Below are 15,731 nucleotides of genomic sequence, written 5' to 3'. Positions count from 1 at the left end.
CTCCCCTCAGGGGGAGGTGATCAAAGAACAGGCCTATCAGATTATGTCAGAGACAGTCCCTCTTCCAATTACTATGGAACCCACTTGGATACTACGCTGTCATGGACTACATCTGTTCAGGGGTTCTAGGTTATCTCCATGCATGTTCCTTGGTTGGAATATGAGTCCCTGGGGAGACCCCTGTGTGTATAACATAGGATAAACCTACTAAAACCCTGAACATCTAAAGAAACTAATCAAGAGAGAGGACCCTGACTAAAACGCTCAATCCCCATCCCGAAAGGCAAAGAGGATAGATATCAGAAGAAGAAGAAAACAGGAAACAACCTAGGAACCTGCCACAGAGGGCCTCTGAAAGGCTCTGCCCTACAGATTATCAAAGCAGACACTGAGACTTAAGGCCAACTGATGGGCAAAGTGCATGGAATCTTAAGTAAGAAGTGGGAAATAGTAAGATCTGGAGAGGACAGGAACCCCACAAGGAGAGCAACAGAACCAGAAAATTTAAAATTTTTTTTATTTATTACAATTTATTCACTTTGTATCCCAGCTGTAGCCTCCCCCTTCATTCCCTCCCAATCATGCCCTCCCTCCCTCTTCTCCTCCCATGCCACTTTGCTTCCCCAGTCCACTGATAGAGGAGGTCCTCCTCCCCTTCCATCTGACCCTAGCCTTTCAGGACTGTCTTTCATAGTCTTCCTCTATGGCCTGGTAAGGCTGCCCTCCCCTCTTAAGGGCAGGTGATCAAAGAGCCAACCACTAAGTTCATGTCAGAGACAGTCCCTGTTCCCATTTCTAGGGAACCTACTTGGACATCGAGTTGCCATGGACTACATCTGAGCAGGGGGTTCTAGGTTATTTCCATGCATGGTCCTTGGTTGGAGTATCAGTCTCAGAAAAGACCCCAGTGCCCAGATTTTTTGATTTTGTTGCTCTTTTTATGGTGCTCCTGTGCCCTCCAGGTCTTGCTGTCTCCCCCTTCTTTCATAAGATTCCCTGCACTCTGCCCAAAGTTTGGCCATGAGTCTCAGCATCTGCTTTAAGACCCTGGGTAAGATGCTCAATCCTCATTCAGAAAGGCAAATGGGATAGACATCAGAAGAGGGTAAGAACAAGGAACAGGATAGGAGCCTATCCACAGAGGGCCTCTGAAAGACTCTACCCAGCAGAGTATTAAAGCAGAGGATCTTAGAATTTTGATAATATACTTGGACATGAAGCATTCAGGCTTACTTTTTCCTTTATTAGATTTGTACTTTTGTTGCCAGCTTTATATAATTTATTTTACAGTCCATTTCTATTACATTTGGTAAAACTCACATGAAAGGTAGTTTATAAAGCTAAGATCAGTTTTTAAATTTTTAACTAAAAAAGCTAAAAAATGCAGTTATTTGATGTAGGCAAGAGATTCTGATTCCTGAGCCAGTTTTTTATTTTTTGAGAGGATTTTTTTTTTTTAGTTATTTTTTGAGATTATAATTGTATCATTTCCCTCTTCCCTTTCTCCCTCCAAACTCTCCCATTAGCCCCTTTTTGCTTGCTTTCAAATTCATTTCAGCTAGTATTTACTACTGGAACCTATGTGTCTTTAAGTTCTTTTGTCTGTATCTGACTCATTACAGTTTAGAATTAATGTTTGAATTTAAAAATGAAATTTTAAGTTTACATACTTTTATTTATATACTTTTAGTTTTTCCTCTGGAAAGAAATATGTTGATTTTTGAGTACCATTATTTTTATTTCATTTACTTAACAGCACTTATCTTCCTATTTTGTGCTGTATTATTGCATATACATCTGTGTAATTTTTACTTTATTGCAACTCAAGAGCTGCTACTCCAAAATATTCTTTTCTTATACCCTAAGGCTTCCTGAGTATTTGTTTATGAATTACATTCTTTGCATTGAAATTCTTATATGTCAATATTTGAGCAGTTACTCAGAATTCATTGACAAAATTGCTTCTTTGATCTGCAAGCTCTCCTTAGTAATTGGTGTGAGGAGCAGTGTGGGTCTTTTTTTATGACAAGAGGGCAAGTTACAGACAGTTCTGACTGAAACTGTTCTAACATGACTGTACTGTTTGACATTCCTAACAACAGTGTAGGATGGTTCTTTTTCTAAAAACAAAACAAAAACCATGGTACTGTTTTTACTTTCATTGAATTATTTAAAAAAATGGCTTCATTTTAAATTATCGTACAAAGTGTTAGATATTATTATGGCTTTTTTGAGCAAAATGTGTCCTACTATTGGCATTTGGAATAATTTTGGTATGAAATATTTTTCAGTATTGTTTTAATGATATAATAATTAAATTTTTGAGTTACATTTATTTGTGTATGTGTACATGTATGTGCATATATGTATATGGTATGTATGTTCCATGATGTGTATGTTAGGGTCAGAGGACAACTTGAAGTTGTTTCTCCTTTTACCATATAGATTCTGAGGATCAAACTCAGGTCATTAGACTTAGTAGCAGGTGCCTTTACTCAGTAAGCTATCTCACTGGCCCTGATAACATAATATTATATATGTCCTATATATATCTTAAGTAAATGTTTATATTAGTAGCTAATACCAGTTCTGTAGTTTTTTATATTTTAGTCTAACTTTAGAGTGAATTTTTTCATACTTAGTAAATAATGTGATTTTTACATATTTTTAATATTGTAGTGATTGTTTTAAACATTCATTTTCTGTTTTTTACCAGATACAGACATAGAAGTGTCTTATGCTTAATTAGAAAGAATCAAACAATGTCACATTTATTACAGTACTTATGGTACTTGCTTATTTCTAATGCCTCATCAGGAGAAGTTTTAGTATGTTTTAAAGCTCATTGCTGGAATTACTTTTCTTGTATTTCTTTTTTGAAGCTTTTAGCTTTAACCATTCAGCATGAAAAACCTGACCTAGAAGAACAGAAAACGAAACTCCTACAGCAGGAAGAAGATAAGAAAATCCAGCTTGCCCGACTGGAGGAGTCTCTACTAGAGGTGACGGGCTGCAAGGGTCCTAACAAAGATGCTATAGCTCCCGCATGCTTGTGATTTCCCCAGAATTCTCCTGGTATCTACCATAAAGTCAAAATTCCAGAAAAAAACAAGCACCTCTCAGAATAAAGATATGAGCAGCTATAATTAAGAAAAATTGTTCTAAACTAATAATTCCTTTTTATTACATTGTTTTATTATTCATGTTATACTTGAAATTTCAAAAGGCATTAAAAATTACTGTAAAATTATAACTGGATATAAAACTATTTACATATGGTTATTACATTAATGAATATAAAACATGTAGTTATTTGATATATGAAGGCTAAGTAATATTGAAATTCTTTTACAAATATTACCACCACATTAATACTTAATATAGGCTTCCTTTAACTGGTTATCTTAATATCATAATAACTTTATTATAATTTCTCCTACAGACACTTGCCACATCTCAAGGCAATATTTTGGAAAATAAGGATTTGATTGAATCTCTGAATCAGACAAAAGCAAGCAGTGCTCTTATTCAAGACTCACTCAAAGAATCTTACAAACTCCAGATTTTCCTTGATCAAGTAATTATTTTCTTTGCTGTGATTTTATGTCAGCTTTCCTTAAATATTTGTGTTAGTTTGGTAGAACATGTACAGTCAGATCTTCAGGGGAATTTTGCTAAGAATGAAAGCCATTAAAAAATTCCAGAGCCCAGGATGGGATGCTTGGTACAGGGAAGCAGTTAGGATGTCACTCCCACTGAGTAAGGTCAGCTGCTGAGTCTACATGGGTGGAATAGTATCACTTTGTAACTTAAGGTAGAGATGTGTTTTAGGATGAAATTGAAAATGAATATTTTGAAAAGGAGTGTGACAGATCTTTGCTGTTGGTATTAGTCAGCAGTCTATTGCTTTAATAAACACCTGAGAGAAATCAACTTGTAATAAAAGGTTCATTTGAGCTCAACAGTTTGGGGTGTTGTAGCTTCAGGTCAGTTACCTCATTGTTTTGGGGGCTGTGGCAAGGCAGCATATCAAGGTAGCATATCATGTGAAACTTTTCACACCTTGTCTGTCTGTATGAGGGAGAGACAGGGAGAAAGGGAGTGAGGGGGAGAAACCAGGGTCTGAAAGTCAGCCCTCTTTGAAAGTACTCCATTCAATAAGCTGAGATCTCCCCTAGGCCACCTCTTAAAATTTCCTTCACTATCTGACAGCACAGTGGGCTTTATGAAAGCCTTCAACATGCAGATTTTCATAGAGTATTACAAATATAGACATCTAAACTATAGGACCATTCTTAGATGTCTGTTTTCCTTCCTTCCTCCCTTCCTTCCTTCCTTCCTTCCTTCCTTCCTTCCTTCCTTCCTTCCTTCCTTCCTTACCTCCCTTTTTCCCTTCCTTCTTTTCTTTTTCTTTATTTTTAGACAGGGTCTTAGACTATAGTAGGTATTAGTCATGATTCTCTAAAGTCAGAGAACTTATGGAATGAATCTCTTTATATAAAAGGGTATTTATTGGAATGATTGACAGGCCGCAGTTCAGCTAATGCAATAATGCCTAGCTGTAAATGGGAATTCCTAGAATCTAGTAGTTGCTCAATCCCACAAAGCTAGATATCTCAGCTGGTTTTCTGTATATGTGGGAATACAGAAGAAGTAGCTTCCAATGACAGTAAAGGAATGGATGTGCTACCAAGGCTAGGGCAAGCAGGCACAGAGCTATGTCCTTATACAGACTTCAGGCAGAAGGTATGGCCATATTAAAGGTATGTCTTCTCACCTCAAGATTTGGATCAAAGGCTTTTGTCTTCCTGCCTCAACATCTGTATCTAAAGTGTTTGTCTTCCTATCTCAAGGGCCTAGACTAGCACCCACTTCATATCAAGCAGAAAGTCTCTCAACTGAAAATCTCTGGTGTGCCCACATTTCTGGATGTAGTTCAGTCTAGATATGGTCAAGTTGACACAAGGCATAGCCATCAGAAGTCTTAGCTGGCTTTGAGCCCAGTAGGCTTCAGACTTGCAGAAATCTTCTCCTTTCAGCTCCTAAGTCTTAGGGTAACAGGGATTAGTCACCATGCCCAGCAGAATTTTTCTTAAGTCAAGTTAAATGTGCTAACTGGGTTATACTCTATTTCCTTTCAAACACTTTTCTTCCCTGTCTGTGTAGACCCAGTCAGTGTGACCATCGAAACCACTGTCTTGCAAACGGCTTGGGATCCTTCTTAGGCTTTGACATTCCTTTAGTGAAGCTCCATCCCACAGCTGTGTAACATGTATTATTTTCTCTTCTCTATAGTGTGACTGAGCTTTGCTGGAAACTTAGAAAACCAGAGTTAATATCACTGGATTTCTGGTCAGCAATCTGACCTTTGGCTCACTGACATTCTTGAATATTGAGTGTGCTGACATTCTTGAGTTATTTCTGTTCTTATCAATGAGTTCCATATTTTTTCTTTCCAGTACTTTCCCACTCTTGTTCTTACTTTACACTTACCTATTACTACTTTGTATGCTTGGAAGATAGCTCTGTTGAAACCAGAAAAAGACCAAAAATCAAAAGCTGATTCTAGTCCAGTCATCCCACCTGGCATTTGCAAGGTGCCATGCTTGACAAATATCATGAATGCAGCTGTTTCTTTCAGCATTGTCATGCCTTCTGTTGTGTAGCAAGCAATGGAAGCCACTGGAGTAATATTTGAAGTTGCAACACTGTGATGATAAGGACTCAAGAACTCATTTTTATTAAGAACCTTATAGCCTTACTAGGGAACCTACTTGTATACTATGCTGCCATGGGCTATGTCTAAGCAAGGGGTCTAGGTTATCACTCTGCATAGTTCTTGGTTGGAGTATCAGTCTCAGGAAAGACCCCTGGGCTCAGATTTTTTTTTGGTTCTGTTGCTCTCCTTGTATAACTCCTCTTCCTTCCAGGTCTTTCTATCTCCCCCTTCTTTCATAAGATTCCCTGCACTCTGCCCAAAATTTGGCTATGAGTCTCAGCATCTGCCTCGATACCCTGCTGAGTAGAGTCTTTCAGAGGCCCTCTGTGGTAGGCTCCTGTCCTGTTCCTTGTTTTCTCCCTCTTCCAATATCTATTCCATTTGCTTTCTGAATGATGATTGAACAACTTCCCTAGGGTTCTCCTTGTTCTTTAGCCTTTTTAGGGGTATAGATTATAGTATGTTTATCCTATGTTATATGACTAATATCCACTTATAAGTTAGAATATACCATGTGTGTCTTTCTGCTTCTGGGTCAACTCATTCAGGGCTGTCTCTGACATGAATTCAGTGGCTGGCTCTTTGATCACCTCCCCCTGGGGGGAGCGCAGTTGTACCAGGCCACGGAGGAAGACAATGTAGCCTACTCCTCCACAGCCCTGCTTTCCTTCTCATCTCCCCTTCTACCCAGTTCCCTCCTTTCATCCACTTCCAATGCCTATTTCCCTTTCTGAGTGAGATTGAAGCATCTTCCCTTGGGCCCTCCTTGTAGTTTAGCTTCTTTGGGTCTGTGGATTATATCATAGTTATCCTGTAACTTATAACTAGTAATACTTACAGGTGAGTACATACCATGCATGTCTTTTTATGTCTGGGTTGCCACCTCACTCAGGATGATTTTTTTTTCTAAGTTCCATCTATTTTCCTTCAAATTTTAAGATGTCCTTGTTTTCAATGGCTTAGTAGTATTCCATGATGTAAATGTGCCACAATTTTTGTATCCATTCTTCTGTTGAGGGACATCTAGACTGTTTCCAATTTTTTACTATTATGAATAAAGCTACTTAAACATAGTTGAACAAGTGTCCTTGTGGTATGGTGGAGTGTCTTTTGGATATATGCCTAGGAGTGGTATAGCTGGATCTTGGGAAAGCAGTATTCCTAATTGTCTGAGGAAGTGCCAGATTGATTTCCAAAGTGGTTCTACAAGATTACCTTCCCACCAGCAATGGGGAAGTGTTTCCCTTCCTATACAACCTCACCAGCATGTGCTGACAGATGTAAATTAGAATCTCAGAGTCATTTTGATCTCCATTTTCCTGGTGACTAAGGACATTGAGCATTTCTTTAAGTGTTTCTTGGTCAATTGATATTCCGCTGTTGAGAATTCTCTGTTTAAGTCTGTACCCCATTTTTAAAATTGGGTTAGTTGGCTTGTTGGTGTCTAATTCCTTGAGTTCTTTATATATTTTGGGTATTAGCCTTCTTTCAGATATAGGGTCGGTGAAGATCTTTTTCCAGTCTGTAGTCTGCCATTTTGTTCTATTGACAGTGTTCTTTGTTTTTAAATTTCATGAGGTCTGATTTATTAATTGTTGATCTTAGAGCCTGAACTGTTGGTGTTCAGTTCAGGAAGTTAACTCCTGTACCAATGAGTTCAAGGTTCTTCTCCAGTTTCTCTTCTTTCAGATTTAGTGTATCTGGTTTTATGTCCAGGTCTTTGATCCATTGGACTTGAGTATGGAGGATAATATATATGGATCTATTTGCATTCTTCTACATGTAGACCTCCAGTTAGACCAGCACCATTTGTTGAAGATGCTTTCTTTTTTCTTTTTTTTTTCTTTTTTATTATTATTTTTTTCCTTTTTAGTTACATTTTGTTAACTCTGTGTCCCAGCTGTATCCTGCTCCCTCATTCCCTCCCCAACCCCACACTCCCTCCCTGGTCTCCTCCCTGCCCCTTTCCAAGTCCACTGATAGGAGAGGACCTCCTCCCCTTTCATCTGACCCTGTTTTATCAGGTATCTTCAGGGCTGGCTGCAAAGTCCTCCTCTGTGGCCTAACAGACTGCTCCTCCCCGGGGGGGGGGGGGGTTAAACAGCCTGCCCTTGAGATCCTGTTAGAAATAGTCCGTGTTCCCCTTACTTTGGAAAACTACTTGGTTACTGAGCTACCATGGGCCACATCCGAGCAGAAGTTCTAGGTTATATCCATAGATGGTCCTTGGTTGAGTGTCAGTCTCAGAAAAGACCCTGTGCCCAGATATGTTTGGTCCTTGTAGAGCTCCTATCCTTTCCATATCATACTAACTTCCCTTCTTTCATATGATTCCCTGCACTCTGCCGAGGGTTTGGTTATGAGTCTTAGTGTCTGCTTTGAAACACTGCTAGGTAGAGTCTTTCAGATGCCTTTTGTGGTAGACTCCTGTCATAAGTTCAATGCACATCCCATTTGTCTTTCTAAATGAGGATTAATCACCTTCGCCTGTGTCCACTTTCTTGATTATCTTCTTTAGGTGTGTAGATTTCATTGTTTATCATATCTTGTAGGTCTATATAAGCGAGTATATACCAAGTTTGTCTTTCTCCTTCTGGGATACTTCACTCAGAATGATCTTTTCTAGATCCCACCACTTGCCTGCAAATTTCATGATTTCCTCCTTTTTGATTGCTGAGTAGTATTCCATTGTGTAAAAATACCACAATTTCTGTATCCATTCCTCCGTTGATGGACATCTGGGTTGTTTCCAAGTTCTGGCTATTACAAATAAAGCTGCTATGAACATGGTTGAACAAATGTCCTTGTTGTGTACTTGAGCAAATTTTGGGTATATACCTAGGAGTGGTATAGCTGGGTCTTGAGGTAGCACTACTCCTAGTTGTCTGAGAAAGCGCCAGATTGACTTCCAAAGTGGTTGAACCAGTTTACATTCCCACCAGCAATGGAGGAGGGTTCCCTTTTCTCCACAACCTCTCCAGCATGTGCTATCACTTGAGTTTTTCATCTTGGCCATTCTGATGGGTGTAAGGTGAAATCTCAGGGTCGTTTTGATTTGCATTTTCCTAATGGCTAATGAGGTTGAGCATTTCTTTAAGTGTTTCTCTGCCATTCGATGTTCCTCTTTCGAGAATTCTCTGTTTAGCTCTGTTCCCCATTTTTTAAGTGGATTACTTTGTTTGTTGCTTTTCTGCTTTTTTAGTTCTTTATATATACTGGATATTAGCCCTCTGTCAGATAAAGGGTTGGTGAAGATTCTTTCCCAATCTGTAGGCTGTCTATTTGTTTTGATGACAGTGTCTTTTGCTTTACAGAAGCTTTTCAGTTTCATGAGGTCCCATTTATTGATTGTTGCTCTTAGAGCCTGTGCTGTTGGTGTTCTGTTCAGGAAGTTGTCTCCTGTGCCAATGAGTTCTAGGCTGTTCCCCACTTTTTTTTCCAACTGATTTAGAGTATCTGGTTTTATGTTGAGGTCCTTGATCCACTTGGACTTTAGTTTTGTGCAGGGTGATAAATATGGATCTATTTTCATTTTTCTGCATGTAGACATCCAGTTGGTCCAGCACCAGTTGTTGAAGATGCTGCCTTTTTTCCATTGAATGGATTTGGCTTCTTTGTCAAATATTGAGTATTCATAGGTGTGTGGGTTTATTTCTGGGTCTTCTATGCGGTTCCATTGATCCTCCTTTCTGTTTCTATGCCAATACCATGCAGTTTTTATTACTGTTGCCCTGTAGTACAGCTTGAGATCGGGAATGGAGATACCTCCAGATGATCTGTTGTTGTACAGGATCGTTTTGGAGATTCTGGGTGTTTTGTTTCTCCATATGAAGCTGAGAATCTTTTTTTCAAGGTCTGTAAAGAATTGAGTTGGTATTTTGATGGGAATTGCATTGAATCTGTAGATTGCTTTTGGCAGGATGGCCATTTTCACAATGTTAATCCTACCAATCCATGAGCACGGGAGATCTTTCCATCTTCTGAGATCTTCTTCAATTTCTTTCTTCAAAGACTTGAAGTTTTTCTCAAACAGGTCTTTCACTTGCTTGGTTAGAGTCACACCAAGGTACTTTATGTTATTAGTGGCTATTGTGAAGGGTGTTGTTTCCCTAATTTCTTTCTCAGCCTTTTTGTCTTTGGTATACAAGAGGGCTTCTGATTTTTTTGAGTTGATTTTGTATCCTGCCACTTTGCTGAAGGTGTTTATCAGCTGAAGAAGTTCTCTGGTTGAATCTTTGGGGTCGCTCATGTATACTATCATATCATCTGCAAATAGTGACACTTTGACCTCTTCCTTTCCGATTTGTATCCCCTTGATCTCCTTTAGTTGTCTTATTGCTCTGGCTAGGACTTCAAGTACAATGTTGAAGAGATATGGAGAGAGTGGGCAGCCTTGTCTTGTCCCTGATTTCAGTGGGATTGATTTAAGTTTCTCTCCATTGAGTTTGATGTTGGCTATAGGCTTGCTGTATATTGCCTTTACTATCTTTAGGTATGTGCCTTGTATCCCTGATCTCTCCAAGACTTTAAACATAAATGGGTGTTGGACTTTGTCAAATGCTTTTTCAGCATCTAAGGAGATGATCATGTGGTTTTTCTCCTTCATTTTGTTTATGTGGTGGATTACATTGATGGATTTCCGTATGTTGAACCACCCTTGCATTCCTGGGATGAAGCCTACTTGGTCATGGTGGATGATATCTTTGATGTGTTCTTGGATTCAGTTTGCAAGTATTTTATTGAGTATTTTTGCATCAATGTTCATAAGAGAGATAGGTCTGAAGTTCTCTTTTTTTGTTGGATCTTTGTGTGGTTTAGGTATCAAAGTGACTATGGCTTCATAGAATGAGTTTGGTAGTGTTCCTTCTATTTCTATTTTGTGGAATAGTTTGAGGAGAATTGGTGTTAGTACTTCTTTGAAGGTCTTGTAGAATTCTGCGCTGAAAACATCTGGTCCAGGGCTTTTTTTGGAGGGGAGACTGTTAATGACTGCTTCAATTTCCTTGGGAGATATAGGGCTATTCAGTCTTTCTACCTGATCTTGACTTAATTTTGGTAGATGGAATCTGTCAAGAAAGTTATCCATTTCATTTAGATTTTCAAATTTTGTGCCATATAGGCTTTTGTAGTATGACGTAATAATCGTTTGGATTTCCTCAGTGTCTGTAGTTATGTCCCCATTTTCCTTTCTGATTTTGCTGATTTGTATGGTTTCTCTCTGCTTTTTAGTTAGTTTGGCTAAGGGTTTGTCTATCTTGTTGATTTTCTCAAAGAACCAGCTTTTTGTTTCATTGATTCTTTGGATAATTTTATTTGTTTCTAATTGATTGATTTCTGCCCTTACTTTGATTATTTCCAGCCTTCTGCTCCTCTTGGGTGTATCTGCTTCTTTTTTTTCTAGGTTTTTCAGTTGGGCCATTAAGTTGTTTGAATGTGATGTTACGGATTTCTTCTTGTAGGCACTTAGTGCTATAAATTTTCCTCTGAGCACTGCTTTCAATGTGTCCCATAAATTTGGGTATGTTGTGCCTACATTTTCATTGAATTCTAGAAAGTCTTTAATTTCTTTCTTTATTTCTTCCTTGACCCAGCTGTCATTGAGTAGTAAGTTGTTCAGTTTCCATGTGCGTGTCGGCTTTTTGTTGTTTCTGTTGTTGTTGATGTCCAGCTTTAGTCCATGGTGGTCAGATAGTATACAAGGGATTATTTCAATCCTTTTATATCTGTTGAGGCTTGCTTTGTGACCAACTATATGGTCTATTTTGGAGAAGGTTCCATGTGGTGCTGAAAAGAAGGTGTACTCTTTTGAGTTTGGGTGAAAAGATTTGTAAACGTCTATTAGGTCCATTTGATTTAGGGATTCTGTGAGTGCTTTTATTTCCCTATTTGGTGTCTGTCTGGTTGATCTGCTTTCTTTTTTCTGTTGTTTGGTTTTGGCGTCATTGTCCAAAATCAAGTATATATAGGTTTGTGGGTTTATTTCTGAGTCTTTGATTCTTTTCCAGCGATTAACCTGTCTATTTCTATGCTAATACCATGCAGTTTTTATTACTTTTGCTTTTCAGTACAGCTTGAAATCAGGGGTGGTGATACGTCTTTTATTGTACGGGATTGTTTTAGTTATTCTGGTTTTTTTTGTCTTTCCATATGAAGTTGAGAATTGTTCTTTCAAGGCTTGTAAAGAATTATGTTGGTATTTTGATGGGAATTGCATTGACTCTGTAGATTGCTCTTGATAAGATGGGCATTTTAACTATGTTAATCCTTTCAATCCATTAGCATGGAAGAGCTTTCCATCTTCTGATATCTTCTTCAGTTTCTTTCTTCAAAGACTTGAAGTTCTTGTCATACAGGTCTTTCACTTGCTTGGTTAGAGTTACAGCAAGATACTTTATATTATTTGTGACTATTGTGAAAGGTGCTATTTCCCTAATTTCATTCTCAGCCCATTTATCGTTTGTATACAGAATGGCTACTTTTTTTTTTCTTTTACTAAATTTTGTACCCAGCTATTCTGCTGAAGGTGTTTCTCAGCTGTAGGAGTTCTCTGGTAGAATTTTTGGGGTTACTTATGTAAGCTATATATCATCAGCAAGTAACAATAAGTTGACTTCTTCCTTTCCAATTTGTATCCCCTTGATCTTCTTTAGTTGTGTTCTTGCTCTAGCTAGGACTTCAGGCACCACACTGAAGAGATAAGGCGTGAGTGGGCAGCCTTGTCTTGTCCTTGACTTTCATAGAATTGTTTTAAGTTTCTCTCTATTAATTTGATGTCGGTTAGGGCTTTGTGTATATTGCCTCTATTATCTTTAGACATGTGTCTTGTATTCCTGACATCTCCAAGACATTTTTATTATGAAGGGATGTTGAATTTTGACAGAGGCTTTTTCAGCATCAAATGAAATGATCATGTAGTTTTTTTCTTTCAGTTTGTTTATATGTTGGATTACATTGATAGATTTTTCATATGTTTAACCATCTCAGCATCCCTGAGATGAAGCCTACTTGATCATGGTGGATGATATTTTTGATGTGTTCTTGTGATCGGTTTGTGAGTATTTTATTGAATACTTTTGCATCAGTGTTCATTAGGAAAATTGGTCTGAAATTTTCTTTCCTGTTGGGTCTTTGTGTATTTTAGTTATCAAGGTGGACTGTAGCCTCATAGAATGGGTTTATGAATGTTCCTCTTTCTATTTTGTGGAATAGTTTGAGGAGTATTGGCATTAGATTTTCTTTGAAAGTCTTGCAGAATTTCACATTGAAACCATCTGGCCCAGGACATGTTTTTAGTTGGGAGGCTTTTAACGTTCGATTCTATTTCTTTAGGGTTTATAGAACTACTTAAATTGTTTACCTGATCTTGATTTAACTTTGTTAATTGGACTCTATCAAAAAAATTATCCATTTCATTTCGATTTTCCAATTTTTTGCCATACAGACTTTTGAATTAGTGATTCTTTGGATTTCCTCATTGTCTACTGTAATGGCCTCTTTTTCATTTCTGATTTTGTTAATTTGGATAATGTCTCTCTCCCTTAATTTGACTAAGGTTTTGTCTATCTTGTTGATTTTCTTAAAAGAACCAGCTCTTGGTTTTGTGAATTCTTTGTATTGTTCGCTTTGTTTCTTTTCTTTTTCTTTTTTATTTTTATTAATTACAGTTTATTCACTTTGTATCCCAGCTGTAGCTCCGTCCCTCTTCTTTACCCATGCTGCTCGCACCTTCCACTGATAGGGAAGGTCCTTCTCCCCTTCCTTCTGATCCTAGTCTATCAGGTCTCATCAGGAGTGGCTGCATTGTCTACCTCTATGGCTTGGTAAGACTGCCCTCCCCTCTGGGGGAGGTGATCAAAGAGCCAGCCATTGAGTTCATGTCAGAGAAAGTCCCTTTGTTTTTGTTCATTTAGCCCTCAGTTTGATTATTTCATCCCTGAGTTCGATTATTTTGATTATTTCCAGCCATCTTGGATGTGTTTGCTTCTTTGTTTGTTTATTTTTCTTCCCTACAGCTTTCAGGTATGCTGTTAAGTTTCTAGTATGAGAGCTCTCCAATTTCTTTAAGAAGGCAGTTAGTGCTATATGAACTTTGCTCTTATTACAGCTTTCATTGTGTCTCATAAGTTTGGATAAGTTGTGCCTTCATTTTCATTGAATTTTAGGAAATCTTTAATTTCTCTATTTTTTCCTTGACCCAGTGGTCATTGAGTAGAGAGCTGTTTAGGTTCTATGAGTTTGTAAGCTTTCTTTTGTTTTCTGTTGCTAAAATCTAGCTTTAATCCATGGAGATCTGACATAAAGGGTTATTTTAATTTCTTGTATCTGGTGAGCCTTGCTTTGTGACTGACTATATGGTCAATTTTGGAGAAGGTCCCGTGAGGTCCTGAGAAGAAGGTGTATTTTTTTGTGTTTGGATGAAAGTTCTGTAATTATGTTAAATCCATTTGATTTTTGACAACTGTTAGTTTCATTATTTCTCTGTTTAGTATTTGTCTCAATGACCTGTCCAGTGGTGAGAGTGAGGTTTTGAAATCTCCTGTATTAATGTGTGAGGTTTGATATGTAATTTAAGCTTTATTAATGTTTCCTCTACAATTGGTGCCCTTGTTTTTGGGTCATAGGTATTTAGAATTAAGATTTCCTCTTGGAGGATTTTTTTCTTTGATGAATATAAAGTATCCTTCCCCATCTCCTTTGATTAATTTTGTTTGAAAGTCTATTTTATTAGATATTAGAATGAATACTCCAGCTTGGTTCTTGCTTTGTTTGCTCGGAAAACCTTTTTTTCAGCCCATTACTCTGAATTATGTCTATTTTTGTTGCTGCGGTGTCTTTCTTATATGCAGCAGTATGATGGATCCTGTTTATGTATCCATTCTGTTAGCCTTTATGTTTTGTTGGGGAATTGAGTTTATTGATATTGAGAGATATTAATGTCCAGTGATTGTTGCTTCCTGTTATTTTGATGTTGGTGGTAGTACTGTGTGTCTGAGTGTTTGTGTGTATGTGTATATGCTTCTCTTCTTTTGGTTTTGCTGCTGTGGAGTTATTTCCTGTGTTTTCTTGGGTATAGTTAACTACCCTGGGTTGGAGTTTTCCTTCTAGTATCTTCTGTAGTACTGGATTTGTGCATAGATATTATTTAAATTTGGTTTTGTCTGTGAATATCTTGTTTTTTCCATCAATGGTGATTGAAAATTTTGCTGGGTGTAGTGTTCTGGGCTCACATCTGTGGTCTCTTAGGGTCTGCAAGACATCTGCCCAGGTCCTTCAAGCTTTTAGAGTGTCTGTTGAAAAATCAGGTGTAATTCTGCTAGGTTTGCCATTATATGTTACTTGCCCATTTCCCTTTGCAGCGTTTAATTTTCTTTCTTTATTGTGTATATTTTGTGTGTTGATTAATTATGTGGTGGGAGGATTTTCTTTTCTGGTACAATCTATTTGGTGTTTTAAGTTTTTTATATGCTTATAGGTTTTGTATGTCTTTCTTAAGGTTGGGGAAATTTTCTTCCATGATTTTGTTGAAAATTTTTTCTGATCCTTGGATCTGAGAATCTTCTCTTTCTTCTACTACTACTATTCTTAAGTTTGGTGTTTTCATAGTGTTCCAGATTTCTTGGATATTTTGTGTCAGGAACTTTCACATTTAACATTTCTTTGACTGATGTATCGATTTCTTCAATTGTAATTGTATCTTCTATACTTGAGATTCTCTTCTGCTCCTTTTGTATTCTGTTGGTTATGCTTATATCTGTAATTCCTGTTCTCTTCCTTCAGGTTTCCATCTCCAGGACTCCCTCAGTTTGCTTTTGTTTTTCTTTATTGTTTCTATTTCTGTTTTCAGGTCTTGAACAGTTTTACTTATTCCTTTTACCTGTTTGATTGTATTTTCCTGTATTTCTTTAGGGAGTTTATTTGTTTTCTCTTTTAAGGCCTCTTTATCTTATAGTAGTAGATTTAAGGTCGTGTGTGTGTGTGTGTGTGTGTGTGTGTGTGTGTGTGTGTGTGTGTG

The 15,731-nt window shown here is 37.7% G+C and overlaps 1 protein-coding gene across 2 annotated transcripts in view; it reads left to right on the top strand.

Annotated features, from left to right (window-relative positions):
- The window catches only part of Dync2h1 (dynein cytoplasmic 2 heavy chain 1), a 204,942-nt gene that overhangs the window by 108,955 nt on the left and 80,256 nt on the right, over positions 1–15,731 (top strand). For both annotated transcript variants that reach the window (XM_055615497.1, XM_055615496.1), the window contains 2 exons: positions 2,883–3,002; positions 3,443–3,577. In XM_055615497.1, coding sequence (XP_055471472.1) covers positions 2,883–3,002; positions 3,443–3,577 — 255 coding nt within the window. The remainder of the gene's footprint in view (positions 1–2,882; positions 3,003–3,442; positions 3,578–15,731) is intronic.

Source organism: Psammomys obesus, unplaced genomic scaffold (assembly GCF_907164565.1).
Source record: "Psammomys obesus unplaced genomic scaffold, mPsaObe1.curated_primary_1811, whole genome shotgun sequence".
Taxonomy (NCBI): Eukaryota; Metazoa; Chordata; class Mammalia; order Rodentia; family Muridae; genus Psammomys; species Psammomys obesus.
This window is presented reverse-complemented; position numbering and strand designations above follow the sequence as displayed.